This window comes from Buteo buteo, chromosome 1 (assembly GCF_964188355.1).
Source record: "Buteo buteo chromosome 1, bButBut1.hap1.1, whole genome shotgun sequence".
Lineage (NCBI taxonomy): Eukaryota > Metazoa > Chordata > Aves > Accipitriformes > Accipitridae > Buteo > Buteo buteo.
In genome coordinates this window covers 80586995-80604249 of record NC_134171.1, presented here as the reverse complement: position 1 = coordinate 80604249, position 17255 = coordinate 80586995, and the positions used below count along the sequence as shown (strand labels likewise).

Sequence of the window (17255 nt, the reverse complement as noted above, 5' to 3'; positions counted from 1 at the left end):
AACCACATTTTTTTTTTACTGGGCTTTGAAAAGTGTGATTTGAGAGCAATTTCTCATTTGCTTGTAGATATTTTAGCTCAGCCTATTGTTTTAATCTTGATAGTTTATAACACAACTGAATTAAAGAAGAATGTTTCTTGTAGTTTTAAGAATCTTATTGATATTCATGATAAAACTTTAAGAGATTATTTTTTTTAATTGTATGCAGTTTTATGTGTGTATCTTCATGTGTGTACCTGGCTTCCTATTTGAGCATCTATTAATTACTGTATGATGATGGGAACTTGAAACTGATACCATTTGAAGGATTTTTTTCTTTTTTTTTTAGTTCCAGAAAATATGAATATCAGTTATGAAATTGAATGGTCAGAACCACATTTCTTTTCAACTAGAAAATAGTATGTTTCTGCTACATGGAAAAGCTAGTCATGCAAAGCCCTTGGAAAGGAACGATGTGCACCATGAAAGTCTTAGTGCAAAAAATATACCAACAAGGGCACAATGTTTGCAGGGTTGCCATGACACTCACAGAGCAGAGACTGTCAGCGGCTGCCCATGAGTCTGAGCCCAGAGACTGGGTTCCAGGCTGACTGCAAAGACTTCTGGGGAGGCTCCTTTGGTATTTATTACATAAATTTTACTGCCAGAAAACACAAAAACAAGATTTATGATTTCATGTTCTTTATGTTCACTTAGTGCATTTCATTAATAAGTTAAGTCCCCAGCCAGTGTTGTCTCCTGTAAATATTTCCATTAGGGTTATTGTGCTGAAATGATTTATAGAAGCCAACAATTTGGTCACTTATGCTTAGCAATGAAACAACAAACTAAAGCAAGCTGCAAATGGTAGGAACTCAGCAGACTTCTTATGATGCAATTCCACTCTTTTGAGTTCATCATGGTATTTGTTCTCTCATCAGTACTACCTTGTTAGTGAATTTAAAAAAAAAAAAAAAAAAAAAAAACCAACAAAACACCCCAGCCCCCAAACAAACTCACAGTTGAAGATCTCTACTGTGATGCATCTGTTTCATGCTAGTTTTCTGAAGATACCTGTAATTGTGACTACCTAGCAGTACTGCTTAGAATTGTAAATCTTCTGATTAATAAGGTGATCCTTATTTCCTGTCCCCACAAGACTTTCATGTGAACTAGTCCTGGGCTGCAGAAGTCAATTCTACAGTAGACGAGAATGACATTGAGCCTTGCTGTATTCGGAATAAAATGCACAACTTATTTCTATGACTCAGCTTTCTTTTAGCAAGATCTTCTCCTCCATAGTGAGTCCACAAGTTAAAATTCTAAATATTGAAAGATGCTAATTTTCACATTAAGGAGGCATTTTGATACCTCATACTTGGAACAACACAGGTAAAAGGTTCTGGTCTGAATTTTCAGATGGTGGCATGAAAATGCAAAATTCTACAGGAGGTCAAATGCAAAGTCTTCTAAAATAATAAGGTTCTAGATAAAGAATGATGAGGCAGCTTTTATTGCTTCAGATGGTGGAAAAATACCATGCAAATTATTTTATAGGTAAAACCTATTTCAGCATCACCTTTGTGGAATGTTGGATGCGTATAATGCCTGACACCTGTTTTCAGGTGCTTTGAGATATATGTGGGACCACATCCTCCTTTCATTGAACTCCATGTGACTCCATTAAAATCAATGAGCTAAGACTGCTTATGTTAGCTACAGGTCTTTTTCATGGTTTTTCACTGAAACAATACTAACGAGTTTGAACTCTTGTGAAGAGTTTCTAGACTCCTTGATTATTTTTTTTTCTTTAAGGCTTTTTCGTATATGTGGATTTATTTCTTTCTGTATTGCAGTTCAAACTCTTATGACTTCTTCATTCTTTTGTAAAGTATTGTATTCTTTTGTTGTGAAAGTAAGACTCCATAAGTACTGTCCTGTTCTGAAATGCTGCTTCTAACAGCTTACCCACTGTTGATACATTCTGAATTACACCCTTTGTCTGGTTTTACTATTGGAAGTGATAGTGAACAAGGACCATTTTCCCTGAAGCCATGTCTAAAGCTGTGATAAAGATCACTGTAGTCATAGGACCCACAGTGTGTTGTGGGTGGTGCACCCCAAAGATCTCTTTACTACTGTCAAGTTTGGTGCATGATGACTTATTTTAGCATGGTGCTGTAAGATACCAGTGGAATATCTAGCAAGTACTGTTGCTCAGAGTAAAATCCTACTGTTCATCTAGGAAGGCAACTGTACCTTGTCAGGGCTTGAAACTATTTTGACATTATTAAATGCACGTCTCTGTGTTTTTTTTTTTCTTTCTTTCCGTGTTCTTTTGAACTCTTGGCACGCAAACCAGTGCTTAAGTAAGTGAAAATTACATAAGCATGAAGCTGATTGAAGAGAGCATGCATTTAAAACTTGTGCCTTATTCTGTTCCGTTCCCCTTCCTTCCTGTCTTCAGTGGTGAGGATGCCAAGTCTGTCTCTGTCCTGCTGGGTCTTGGAGAGTTCCTCATTCCTCAGAGTCAAACCTCGCGTCTGTCTTGGCATTTCTATCCACTCCTCCTTACAGCTGCACTCTGTAGCCCCAGGAGGTACCTGCAATTAGGAGCTAAGGGTAAAATGACAGAGGGTTTTTTTGAAGAAAATACAGGTTTCTGGGCTGGCTCCATATTTTCTGCTTCACGGAGTGGCATTAGGAACTGAGTCCTTGCTGCAAATGTTTCAAGTGCTCCTGCTGCCTACTTTAGCAGCCCTTGGGTTGCAACCCTTCTGTAATAACTCATTCAAACAACTCTGTCTAATCAGCCCTTTCTTGCCATGAGCTTAGGTCACTAAATTTTTCTGGCTCCAGGCAGGATTCTCAGGTTCAGGTGACTGTCAGAAGCATAGGCTGGTAAAGAAAGAAACTTCTAAATGATGCTGCTGGGAACTTCCTCTCAATAGGATTTTGGTGGTTTCTGTCATGAGAATAGCGGTGTTTTGGGGCTGTGTTAGAGGAGCTTAGGGCTAAAAGAAGCAGACAAGCATTGTGCTTGGTGGTGGTGTGGTGGTTGACTTTGTGTCATTCAAAGAACTGATTTGTTGTACTTTTGTCAGCAAGAGTTCCGCTTTGCAGGCTTGCATCTCATGTAAACCAGGCCTGAGCTCTATGTGAGGTAAGCTAGCCAGGTCTGTGGTTGTTGAAGATAAGTAGGCCTACGTACAGCTTTTCTACAGAATGCAGTAAGTATTAGTTTTAGCCACTAAAATTATGAGTTTCTTGGCATTCAGGCAGCTGAATTGGAAATGCAAAAATGAAGAGAATCCTTTGTGTGTGTAATGAAAAATCATCTGTCTGGAAATATCTCTCTGGTTTTACTCATTCAGGATGGAGCTCCTTCTTTGTCACCTGACTTCTTACCATATTAAATATCTCTTTTCTGCTATCTAAACCAATGTTCTTGGAGCTAGTGTGACAAGGGTTGGACATTTCAATACTAAAAAATGTTCTTTGAGTTCTAAAGGTACTTTCAGATTTTTGTTTGGTCTTTATACATTCTTTAACTTCTTTTCAGATACATGCTTGTAGAAACTGAGAAACTGGGATTATGTTATTTTTGTCTAACACTGATTAATGAGCCTATATGCCTGGGTGAAAGGCAAGTCTCCTGTCTAAAAGCTATGTGCAAGTCTTTGGGCAGCTGCAGGTAAGGGTGGGTGTAAGTCCACCCAGAACAGAAAGGGTTAACATACTGGTATCTGGGAGTAGAAGGCGAAGAGAGTATAACATACCCAGAAAGCGGGCTTATCTGGTGAGATGCAGGTTTAAGGGGAATCTTAATTATGAATGAGACAGCTTGCATACGCTTACTCTTGGTGCTTAATTTTGCTGTTTTGATAAATAGGATGCCATGTAGTTTCTCTCTTTCTCCTTATCTCATTTTCCTACTCATTTATTTTTACTTTGTGCTCATCCTGTACCTGGCACTGGGAGGATCAATCTTTGGGATTTAATTAAAGTTGTGGAAATTACATAGGTGCTGTTAAGTACATCATATTTTTTAACTTCTTTGAAAACCTGGAGTGAAATGCCACCTTCTTTACTCTGTGGTATGAGGAGCTCTTGTCAAGTGGTTAAGTGGCTGAAGTACATAACATGTTGTTTGGTTTTGTCTGTTGTTTGGTTGGTGGTTTTGTTTGGTGGTATTTTTTTTTTTTACAAGTCCCTTTTTTCCCCTTTATTAATATGTAATTAATCTTTATATACTTCAAATTCTTTTGTACCAGAAGCTGACTGTATTTCTTCTATTATCATCTGCTTCCCGATTCAGTACTGAAGGTTGTCAGCCACTCTAGGAATCAGAATTTCTAATGAAAACCTAGTAAACCTTAGAAAGTACAAAACATGGGGTAGAGCTTGAGTAGATATCATTTGTTATCCTGATGTCTCAAGAAAATTTTAATTCTCTCTGTCAATTTGTACAGAAAAGTTCATATTTTCTATTGGTTATACTTCTGGACCTTCTTGGTGTTCAGTTTTAAGTCCTACTTTATTTTCTCAAAAAACCTGAGCATGGAAGGATTAAGCACTCAGTCAGGAAATGACCATATTAACGTTATGCCCATAGCTTATCCTAGTCCCATTTACAAAGGGGAATGGATGTGTACTACATTGTGAAGTTACAATAGTGTGTTCTAGATCTTAATACCCTCAGTATTTTTTCAAAATCTGCTGTTAACCTTCCTTTATAACTTATGGTACTTAATTATTTTATGCTTCTCACATCATTCAGTTGTTTTACTAGAAACTTTTGACAGCAATTGTACTGTTAGCTTGAAAAATGACTGCTTTTCTTAGGTGCAAGTTAAAGCATAAGTATATCCTTAGGTCATCTGCCTCTTAAGTTAGCTTTTGATTTATTACTCTCTTCTCAAATTTAAGAGCTGGATTATTTTATGCTTTTTCTTAATACAAAGAAAATACTAAGTGCTTCCAACAATTTGCAAGACAGTACACAGTCCAGTAAAATGCTATTTGGTTACTTCTAATGTTGCAGGAAAAAGTATGGTTTTGTTTTAAAAATACTCCTGTAATACATGTAACACAGAGTGTATCAGTACGTATGTATACAACAGTTAAAATGTGCATGTTTTTCTAAGAACTTCTTGGTTCTTCAAAAATTAATATAAGACAGAATTTGTTTAATCATGTAGACTGATGCTTGCCCAGCTTCTTGGGGGTGGAAGGAGGAAGGTTATAAATTTTCTTCAATGTTTAGGTTGTCAGCAATTGTCTACTTGGAGTTAACTTTTATCTTTGGGTAAAAAATTTTCAGAAAAACAGTAAGTTCTTTGCTGCTGTGTTTTGCTTTTCAGTGCTGTCTGTGTGTACCCTCTTTTACTTGATCCTCTGGGGTAAGGAGCCTGTGAGATTGAGACGTGCAAATGCACATGGCAGCTAGTGGGAGCAGGAAGAAATAACGCTACTAATACAAAATTTCAAAAGAAACTATCGAAGTTTCGAGCTGTTTGCTCCCAAACCTCTGTTTGGCAGTGACTTCTTTGCTCACCATTAGTTGAAGTGCGATGATACTTCACAAGTGTAACGCTTCAATTAAATCTCTGATTTTCTTTTCTTCTAGACTATACCTTCTGTAAAGCTTTGTGGAAGATAGATGTGTGTGCTGCAATGGTGACATAAATATTCCAGAGGACTGGAACAAGTTGTTGAGAATCTGTGTTTGTTTTTAATGCTGCTGTCGAGAACAATCTAAGGCAAGTAAACAACATGAGTTTTATCATGAAACTTCACAGACATTTTCAAAGAACAGTTATTTTGCTGGCCACTTTTTGTATGGTGAGCATAGTTATTTCTGCGTACTACTTGTATAATGGCTACAAACAGGAAAATGAACTTTCTGAAATCTCTTCAGAAGTGGAATGTGGTGATCCTCAACTGTTGCCATACAAGCTGATGGAGATGAAGACCATGAAGCCTATTGATCCCCTGAGGACAGATCTCGTAGTGCTGGTGTTTGTGGAAAGTCAGTACTCAACATTAGGCCAAGATATAATAACCATTTTAGAATCTAGCAGATTTCAGTTTCACATTGAGATTGCACCTGGGAAGGGTGACCTCCCAGTGCTTATAGAGAAAAATAAAGGCAAATATGCTCTCATAGTATATGAAAATATTCTGAAGTATGTGAATATGGACTCTTGGAACAGAGGCCTTCTAGATAAGTACTGTATAGAATATGGTGTAGGTGTTATTGGATTTCACAAAGGCAATGAGAACAGCTTGCAGAGCTCTCAGTTGAAGGGCTTTCCTTTCCATGTCCACAGCAATCTGGGTATTAAGGACTGTTGCATTAACCCTCATTCCCCACTGCTCCATGTGACTAAATCTTCTAAGCTTGAGAAAGGTCCCTTGCTTGGAAATGACTGGGCGGTTTTCCAGATTAATCATACAGCTTATCAACCAGTGATATTTGCAAAAGTAAAGACACCAGAAAACCTTTCACCGCCTGCTGCTATAAGTGCTCTCTATGCCACGGTAATTCATGACCTGGGGCTCCACGATGGGATTCAACGAGTCCTTTTCGGCAATAACTTGAATTTTTGGCTGCACAAGCTGATTTTCATAGATGCCATCTCTTTCCTGTCTGGAAAGAAGCTCAGACTGTCCTTGGATAGGTACATTCTGGTTGACATAGATGACATCTTCGTTGGGAAGGAGGGAACAAGAATGAACACCAACGATGTACAGGTAAAGTATATGCAAAAACTAATGGTCATTACAGCGAAGTGCTTTGCTTTTTTTTTTATTATTTTTTAATCTTAAAGTGAATAGCTGTTAACAGTTGGAACTCACGGAGGACACAAATCAGTAAGTACCAACACAAACTGTTTGGACCCTGAGAGAGAAGCCAGTCTGTCTGGCTTTGTGTAGTCACTGATCCGAGGTGTAGCAGTTCCTTCAACCTGCAGACTGGAGGAGAGTCTGTGCAGTGTCGCTTGTACCTGTACTTGAAGAGAATGTAAGATGACTCCCTGGTTACTATCACTTGTTTTCTCTCAGGTGACACGCAAGTCCCTGCTGAGCTAAGTTCTATAAACGGGTTGGTGGGCTCCTCTGAATTCCGTTCCCCTTACTATATATGGAAAATAGTCTCCCAAAAGGAAATTAAAGACAACTAGTTGCTAAGTAACTGATAAAGAAAAGCGAGTAAGAGTGGTAGTGTTTTCACACACGGCACAACCCACCCAACACGCACAATTCTAAACATAATTGCAGAGTGTTTAACTCTCTGGTCTGGTGATTAGCTTTGATCTAAGCATATACTTTCAGTATGGCATTTGAAAACAGCACAGGACTTCAGGGCTGGACCCAAGAGCTATTCATATGTAATGTGCATGTTGCTAGTCTTACAAGCAGGAGGTAAATGTGGTGAGCAAAAGTAAATGTCAACATAAATTTTGAAGAATGGACTGGATTATTAGCTGTTTGACATAGGTTTCAGGTGTCAGGAGTTAGTTGCAGCATTTCACCTTTCTTGTCTCTGTTTTATGGCTCTTGCTTGCAAGCAATTTTTGTGTTAATATTGGTCTTAAAAGCTTGTTCTGGTGCTAAATGACTTGGTGATTTCCATTTTAACATCTTAATTTGTACATTCCTGAAGGTCATTTTTCACTCTATTGGGCTGTTCAGTGAGGTGGTAGTTACGGCTCAGTAGGAGTAACATCTTAACATTATTTCTTGCTGTATACCTGGCTTTCTTTTTGTGAAGAATGTTGTTACAAAGCGGGTAGTTAGAGGTCACCTTGCACAACTGTATTTGGTCTGGAAGCTAAAAATCTCTAAGATGCTGATTGTTGCCCTGTTTGTGGTAAAAATAAGGGAGAATGTTTTGTTAGAACTTTCATAATGGAAAGAGGAACTGGGAAAAGGAAAGGCAATGGCAGCGCTGCGTGCAGTTGATGGTCATTTTTGTTTCATTTTTAACTAGGCTTTGGGGTTTTTCAGTGTTAATGTATTTGTCAAGCTGCAGTAACCCTGCATATATTGCTTCCTTAAACAAAAGGTTTGAACTTGTAGTTACACTTTGATTTGCTTTAAAATTGCAGCATACACTCTTTTCCAAAACATTCTCTGCATGTGCAATTATAAATAAGATATACCTCCTATAAGTAGGTGTTTTCCTTATACAAACAAATTGCATGGGAGAGAGCTGGAGTAAAGGTGAAAATAAATGGAGTTTCTGTGTAGAACATGATGGCAGCATTTGAGTCAGGTGGGTGAGCATGCTTTGAGAATCTCTTAAGTGCAAACTGAAATTGCAGGAAATAAATAAGGTCTGACCCACATCACTGGCAAAACTCTTGTTGTTCTGCAGAAGCAGCAGTTTCTGGTAACAAAATATGTAAAATAAAGCCTGAATAAATCTCCCGCTGTGGTGTGCAGTAGCAGTTTGCAACAGTATGTTTTGTATTGTTTCTCTTTGTGAGTGACACCTTAGGATTGTCATTTTAGGATAAGTTAGGGCAATTAATTGCCAGAATTACTTACCAGAAACAGGAGGCTATTGAGACAAATTTAATTAAAGCAGATTCAGAAGGATAAACTGTGTTGTTTTGGGAGAGTAATTTGCAGTGTGTCAGAATGTTATCTTCCCAAAATAAAACTGTCAAATTAAATAGAAATAATATCAAAGTGGAAATAACTTTTAAGTAGCATAATTTCATTTATACAGAACTGTGTTCTGAAACAGTGGAATCTGAAAAAGTGCTCCCTTCTGATTCTTCATTTACTTAAAGTGTTCTATTAAACATGTTGTTAGGGCTGTCAGATGCAATGCATCTTCATTACTATTAATATCAAAGGAGTTATCCTCTGTGGCACAATGACATGTGGAAGGAATGAAATAAAATCAATTTGCGGTAGTTGAAAATCCGTTATTGTAAAGTATATTTGCAGATAAATGACGTCCTATTAAACAGAAGTGTTTTACTGAGTTCTGCTGCATTGACTGTGACAGAATTGTGCGCTGCAAGTGTGAAAATAGGTTGCTAAATGCAGACTTTGTATAATTTCAGTACTCCAGATTAGCTCATTTCTACTAAGCTTACGTTTTGAATACTAGCAACGTGGAATTGGGCATAATGCTTTTTTGTCTTTTAATTTTGTTTGACGTGTCTCCTATTTAATATTTTCTGCATATACTTGCATCTGGTAGGGCTGTGAGCTTGCTGAGAGTAAGGTGAATGTTTCTACATGTGCTCTGTTAATGCAAAGTAACCTAAAACGCTTCAGAAAGCTCCCAACATCCAGAGAACCTCAAGGATTGGTTCTGCCCATTCCTCTGGATAGGACAGAGTTCAGAAACTGGAGGGTTAATGCAGAACTGATAGCAAAAGTAATCACTCATGATTCACTGCCTAACTCAAGAAGGCAGCATTTGTCTTGGGTCTTCTGAGACAAAGGCTTGGCTCTGTTGAGTGCATAGAGAACCTAGATTCGCTTTAGGACTGATTCACCAAGCCTCTAAAGTTCAGGCACAAGTTAGGTGAGCAAGCTGAAAGCTATGTCTGTACTGTTCTTTCACTGCAAGAGTTAAAATAGAGGGCCATCATAACAAAAGATATCCTGTAGGATTGCAGAAGTACAGGGAAGTTGTACATTGCCATTCACAGAATTGCCGAATGGCTGAGGTTGGAAGGCTCCTCTGGAGGTCATCTGGTCCCACACCCCCGCTCAAGCTGGGCCATGTCCAGGCACCTTTTGACTGTCTCCAAGGAGGGAGATCCTGATTGCATGCAAGATCAGGTTTTCAAGGGAATTTCTTCTTCAGACACCTAAATGAGATTTGCAAAGTGGCCAGAATAGTTAATATTTGGACGTCAGGCTAACTACCCTCTTCTTTAAAGTTTGTGAATTGGAGTTGAGCACGCACTTACGAAAATTGCTGTCACAAGGTTAAGTGGTAATTTTTTATCAGTATCATATGTATTGACCTCAGAAGAAGTCAAGTCAAAAGTAAGCCCTCTAAAATGAGCATCTTCTGCACCTCTAAAGACGAGGCAAAGTGATGATGCTTCAGCTTGAGTATCTATAGTGTCAGGGACACAAGTGTCAAGAGCCCTTCTGAAAATCTTTTGACAGTTTATTAACCTAAATCCTGTAAAACTAATAAATGGTTTGTTTTATTAAACAACAGATGAAGTTTATTCTAGTTTCACCACAACTTCTTCAATTAAAAAAAAACAAAAACAAGACCCAAACAACTTGAAACTGTACTTCAGATTTTTAGACTACCTGATTGCTACAGATTTGCCTGTCACTGTGTAAAATCTGGACTGATAGAACATAGTTCTTCAATGTAACATACTGTGTAGCTGTCACTGTGCATCAACAGTAACCATCCATCTTCATATTTATTTACTTTATCTTCCTTTGGTATAATAGAAATAATGGAAGAGAACATTTTCATAGTCTAATTGCCTCCCACTTTGAAAATAAGCTTGGTAACGTCGTCTCAACATTCATTTTTCAGTAACTTTTTTTTCTCTCCTAATGTCTGTCAGGCAGGAGGGACCATTATGCTGTGACAATGTTATATTTTATTTTCCTTGTGTCTTTTAGAAGACTAAGAGCCTGTGCAGAGCAAATAATTCATTTAAATGGGCATACAGAGAAAATCTATCTAGATATCCACCGAGTAAGTTTATCTTAATAGACTGTGATTGTCCTGGCTGATGGTCTACTAACTTAATTTTTTTTTTTTTGTTACAGTTACTCTTTGTGAAATTTTTATGACTATACAGCATTGAGATTTTTCCCAGGGAAAAGCAGCTGATAATAGGGGGGGAAATTAAATATGATTTTTTTTTATTGACAGTTTGTGCAGTGCTGGGGGTCTAGGCAGTAAGTTGGTCTACCTTTTCCTTCATTTCCTCAATACACACGCTTTCTGTATTTCCTTGAGAGTTGATCACATTTTCAAAATGAAAAATTAGAACACTGTGAAATTATTTTTTCCAAATAATTAGGTGTGTGATCTCCTCTTGACTGTCTTGTCCTTTGTGCGCTTTTCAAAAGAGACATCTTGAATTGAAGTCATGGTGGGGATCTCTTCACTTTCTTCATGTAAGCCTAATCTTTTTCTGCACTTGCAATTACTCTTTTATAATTGCCAAGGAAAAAGCTTCATATTAACTATATCCATTACTGGGAGGGGAATGATCTATCTTTTTTTCTCATTCTGTTTTGTGAGCACTTAAGCAATGCATCTGTTAGCATATGTGCATTGAAATGGGCAATACGAGCTTGAATCTGCAGTCTTGTGGCATTAGAATCATTGAAGAACTGGACAACAAGAGCTATCCTCTTTGTGCATCATTTATGCCAAACGGCGTTCGGATAATGGAGAGGATTTAGCCAGGAAGAAGAAATTCAGAGCATTTTAGTCTCCATCACTTGAACAGTCTGTCATCTTGCCCAGATTTTGAGGTTTATAATGTAGACAAATCAGAGCTAGTCCTCTAACTTTCCATGGTAGACAACATAGAAAAATAGCTCATCTTTAGGCAGGCACTGCTTAAGTGAATTGCACCTTAGAACTATGTATTGTTTCTGTTGTTCATAAAATGCTTCTAGAGTGACTAAGATCAAATGTAAACATTTGTATTTGGTCAGTTTGATCTTCTTTCGTGTTCCAAAGCCAGTGCTGTCACTTTTTTGTTATTTCCTTAGTGCATTGGTGGCCTAATCTTTTGTTTCATATAATATAATATAAATTTGTTTAATAACAGATTTGTCCCCTAAGAGCTAATTGTCTATTCGCTATATTACAAGTTTGTCCACATTAGTCAGCACTGCTTAAATTACTACAGTTGTTTAAAACCCAGTAAGTGTCTTTTCACCCTGTGTAGCATACGTGGAAAGAAATCAGAACTTCCCATGGTAAAGAATACCACTTGGATATAAATTTAAAAAATACAGTGACATACCTTTTCAGTTACTCTTGCATAGGAATGACCTAAATATTTGCCTCAGAAGAGAAGCTTAGATGTTTTTTGTGTTAAGGCAGAATGGCTAGAAGGTGCAGAAAACCCGAACTGTCAAGACACAAGATGGTTCCTGTCACAGAAGGAAGTCTAATTCTGCAAGTTATTTGCTGCTTTATCTATAAGACCATGTAGAAGGTTATCAGTAGAGAAATGATAGATGTGTCATAAAATGTCAGTTGCAGAACCACCAGAGAGACTCACATGTATTTGGTTGCACTGAGCCGTAAATCTTTCCTCCGGGGAGATTCAAAAACTCTTTTTAATAACCTCTTTAAATGACATAAGGTATTAATTATTAAGAACTTCTGTTCTGCTAAATCATTTTACATTCCCAATCCATTAGCTATAGTACCTTTATACCATTGTTCAATGTGCTTACTGTGTGTGTACATATATTCTCTCTTAATTTGACCTGAAGCTCCTAAGGTATTTTATATTGACTTGGCTGAAATAGTAAGTAAAAAGTATATTCTGTCCTTAAAAAGAGTCAAAGAAAAGGAATACTATTAACTGTGGTGTTTCTGTAGCTGTCTGATGTCCCAGGAAGACTGATTTAACTTCTTGAGTATATTGTTTCAGATATAGTAGTGTGGAATATTATGCACTGTGAGGCAGTAGAGAATTAGATATCAGAACTAAAATATAACTTTAAAACAAGTTATAAAAATTGTTTTATTTATTTTATGGGCTGCTGTCAGCATATAGAATGCTTTACCAGTCAGTCATCCTAACATTTAACTTCCAAAAGCAATTTGGTTTATGTACCAACTTCTGTGAATTTTAATGTAGTAAGATTGATACAACTGCTGCTCAATACAGCCCAGCTTTTGTTCTTAAAAGAAATGTACTGATGTTTGAAACAGAAAGCTTGGATGAAAGTCCTCGACCAAAGGAGAGTGGCTGCGGAGGGGTGACAGGGACGCAGGAGACCTGGCTCAGCCTTGGGTGCAACACTTGTGGGACTGCCAGGGCAATGCTGGGAATTCCACACGTGCTTCCTCCTCCTGTTCTGCACCTGTGTGCAGCTAGATACAACCAAACCCCATGGAATAAGCTTGGCACCAAGATTAATTTTACTGCTTATGCATGGTGTGTGCAGACAAAAACCTTGCGTGGTAACGGTGTGTCTGATAATAGCCAGGTTCCATGTGGTATCTCTGCGGATTGCCAGGCAAATGGAGAGGAGGCTACCTTTTTGTGTGTGCTCAAATGCCCCTGGTCTGTGCTTTATGTTGATATGCATTTAGGTATTGTATGTGGGAAGGGCTGAGGTTCAGAAATGTTTGCACAAACAACGCGGCCTAGCTCCCTGGGGCTGTGGGATGAGCATGGCCCCATGCAGGAAATCTGTAAAGAGAGCGTGTATGTCAAATAGCAGCGCTGGCATACTCCTCTGTAGCTATACAAGAAGTCGTACTTGTGCCAAAATGGTAACTACATTTACCCATTCTTACTTGCTGGCTCAAATATCCACTCCGTTCATCTGTACAATGCTTTGGAGGCACAGCAGCTGTAAAAAGGATGCTGTGTATCTAAGCCATCTTGTTCTACATCGAAAATGTGAAAGTGAACATTGATTGACCGACCGGTGGATGTTCTTTCTAGGACAGAGTCGATTCCTGTTAGCAGTTTTAAGTGTGAGGAGCTTATAGTTCAGTGCTGTGTCTGTTAAGAGGAAACCAATTTTCGGTCTTTGTTCCTGTTAGTTCAGTGATTTTCGTTAGTTCCATGTTTGCTGAAATTCATGGCTTGTCTTGTTTGTTTTGTTGATGGTATTTTGGAGTTGTTTTTTTCTTAAAAAAAAAAAAACCAAAAAACACACAAAAAAAAACCCCAAAAAACCCAACCAATTTTTGGAAAAATAAAGCAGCTGGATGTGCTAGTCCTTAGCTCCATTGAACCTAGGAGAGTCATCAGGTCCTAGACAGACTTTTACAACTCCGTACTGATGTGCTGCAGCTTTGAGGCCTTTAAAGTTTTAGCATTAAGGAGGATGATATTCTATGTATCTGTTTTCCTACATGTTTTTACACCTGGGCCTAAAAGATGCTGAGTATTTTCTGTTCCAAAAGAATCCTGTGGAAGTTCTGCACATTTGCAAGTGTGCACAGTCTGCACTTCAGAAGTGTCTCGCATGGGAGGCTTGGGTCAGGAGAGCGGTGCTGCCCCATGCTCCCTCATTTGTATTTGTCGACTGCTAAGAAACTTAACTGCTGAGTGCAGAGTCCTCTGGAGCATTAAGACAAAAGATATCTCAGAAGGACAAGGCAGATCACTAGTCATGAAGTTGTTTATAACCATTTTTTATTTTTTTCTGCTTAGTTTTGCAATGCTGGAGTAACTGAATTTGGGGGTTTGTTAGTTTTGTTTTGTTTTGTTTTTCTTTTTTATAATTTAAAAGCTGCAACACTATACACTCTCATGCAAGCCTAAATCTTGAAACAGTGATTTTTCAAGCATTGTGCCGTCTCCTCCCATTACAAATTCAGTGGCAGGGAACTAAGAGAAGAGAAATTCATCTCAGTTTGCAGCTTTTTTTATTGTCAAAGAGGCTGCAGAAACTGCTTCTTGGCATGGTAAATCCCAGCAGATCTTTGAGGGCAGTGAGAATGATTTGCTTCAAGCTCTTCCACCCCAGCACCAGATTTGACTATTGGTTACACACTCCCGGGTCCTTGGTCTGTCTTGATGATAGAACCAAAGTAAGGAAATCATGGCTTCTATGAATCCACTGTTGATTTCCCAAATAAGTAGATGTGCATTATGGATGCAGTCTTCTACATCTTTCCAGAAAATGGCAGTAATTTTTTTTCATTTTTTAATTCCCCACGTTTCTCTGTAGTGGTGAATACTTTGCTACCCTTAGGCTTAATGGAACTCCCTTAACAATGGTGTGTCTGCCTGTTATATTCTGCTTCCTGTTCTTCATGGAGTTTTGTGATGTAAGAGCTATTTGATTTCAACCTTAAGCGATTACACTCACCTGAGATCAAGTGGGCTAACTGAATACTTTGTAACACTGTTTCTGCTTTTTCCCTTGACTTAGTTTATTATGCAGAGATATCTTTACACTTGAGCATAAGGCTTCTCTTCCAAAGAAATCCACACAAATGCTTAAGTCCACCCAGTGTGCCAGCCTTCAGTGATCATTTTTGGTTCACAGCCATGTAGCAACTTCTGTCTTCCTCTGTCTACTTAGAAACTTATACTTTAAGAATGTACATGAATATTTTCATGGATGAGATAAAAATGCATGTGATTCTGCACACTTTACTTTGAGTATTGTCAACATAACCTAAGCTCGGCTCTGTTTGGGTTGATCCATCTGTCCGTGAAAGCAAAACCTGCCATTCCAAAATTTAAGAAGTGCGATGTGCGTCAAGACATGCTGAAACCTTAGCCCGCGCTGTAAGACCTTCAAATCTACTGGATAATTTGTCTCCACTGAAAAAGCTTTTTCAATGTTTCAAGATTAGTATTTTAAAAGCTGGCCATTGATGTTAGCTGAGTAACAATGTTGAGAGAGCAAAAGAAGGAAGTTAAGAGAAGGCACTTGCTGGGCGCAGATGTTACGAAGTTAATGCACCAGACCTGCGGCAGGGTTCTAGCTCTGTCTGCAGCAGGCCTGGAGGCATAATTAGGAAGAGTTACGTGCTGAAACCGCTTTCCAGCCTCCTGGCAGTGTGTCCCTCAGCTATCCTGCCAGTCCCTCTCATTCCTTAGATGCAAGTTCTCTTGGTCAGAGGCTCTTTTTGTTCTGTGCTTTTTGTTCAAAAAGCACTTGGATAATACAAATAATAATAATGCAACTACAGTTTACTACAAAGCTGTACAGATTCATCAGCGTGCTAGTGGCTGCTGCAAGATTTATTCTGGGCTTTTTCAGATGACAAGTTAGCCATCCATTTCCTGCTGCTAAGGGAATTGAATAAAATTTTCACAACCAACAAATAAAAACACACTGCAGATGGATCTAGAAAACAAAGCAATTAACTGTAAAACATGATACCAAAATTGGGCCTATCTCCTTCCTGATCTTCAGTCACATGAAGAAGGCACAGTCTGGCAAAAAGAGAAAAATGAGGGTCGAAAGTGGGACTCATTTCATTAGTTTCTTTTACAATACAGCTGCATGGAAAGTGTCCTTTCTTCTTACCTGTTTGGTCTGGAAGAAGTCAGCACAGCTACATGACAGATTCTTGGTGATTATTCTTACAAAACAAAGTAAAAGAAAAGCAGCTGGTTGCCTGTGTGTATCTCATCCTTCATGGAATAACAATGCCCTATCTATTTCCAATTCCAGTTTCTTTTTCTGTGCGAACTTCAACACTTCTACGAGGTAGAAGTGTTACTCCCCATTTAAAAATTATGTTTGACAGAGCATAAAAACCTTATGACCAATTTTAAAAAATATTTACTCTTTAGGAGATTCCTTCTGGTACTTTACAGTCCTGGAGATGAGTTAGTACTGCTCTTTCATGTAGTTTCATATCTGGAATAAATCATAAATTAAATACCATTTTATATTGCAAAAAATTATGCTACAATACATTTGAAAATACAGATAGTGGAGAGGACAAATAAAAAGTCAGTGACTGTGCGGAGTAAGGCTCCATGGATTCATTCCAAGCCAGGTCAGTAAATTCATGCGACAAAGGCCCTGCCATGCTGTACAGAGGTAACGGGTTAGGTCTGGGAACACCAGTTGCATATTTGTGGAGCTAATAAGCCACACAGCTCTACATGAAGCTCTGATTCACTTGCCCTTTCCGTGTTAGCACTCCTGGGAATAACTCAAGTGTCTCTGCTCCCATTTTAAAGCAAACTTGGACTAAAGATAACTCAGAGTTGCCTTTGATAGAACTCTAATGGAAATGGAAAGGGGGCTGAAAAATAGTTCTGCATTTATATAAGAAGTGTTTGTTTTATGGTGCAAAACATTTCTCATACCTTGTCCTTTCTCACTGCCTTTGCTAACGGTAATGGAAATGTCGAAAATGGTAATCCTGAAAATATCCTAAAAACAAGATGAATACTAAAATATACCTGAATTTGTAGTGTAAGCTGGTTTGAAATTTAAGCTGACTGTGAAAAAAATCATTTTACATCAGGAAAGTACTTCATCTTATTGACTGAGGAGGTTTCTAGAATATTGTGCTCAGTTCTGCACCACTTAATCAGAAATATTTAGAGGGTGCTTAGAGACACCAGAATACTTGT

General features: G+C 38.2%; 1 protein-coding gene across 1 annotated transcript in view; it reads left to right on the top strand.

Annotated features, from left to right (window-relative positions):
* LOC142035457 (bifunctional heparan sulfate N-deacetylase/N-sulfotransferase 3) overlaps nucleotides 1–17255 on the top strand; it is a 209914-nt gene that overhangs the window by 135516 nt on the left and 57143 nt on the right. The window contains exon 3 of the mRNA XM_075037557.1: nucleotides 5609–6735. Within this exon, the coding sequence (XP_074893658.1) occupies nucleotides 5755–6735 (981 nt within the window). The 5' untranslated portion in view covers nucleotides 5609–5754. The remainder of the gene's footprint in view (nucleotides 1–5608; nucleotides 6736–17255) is intronic.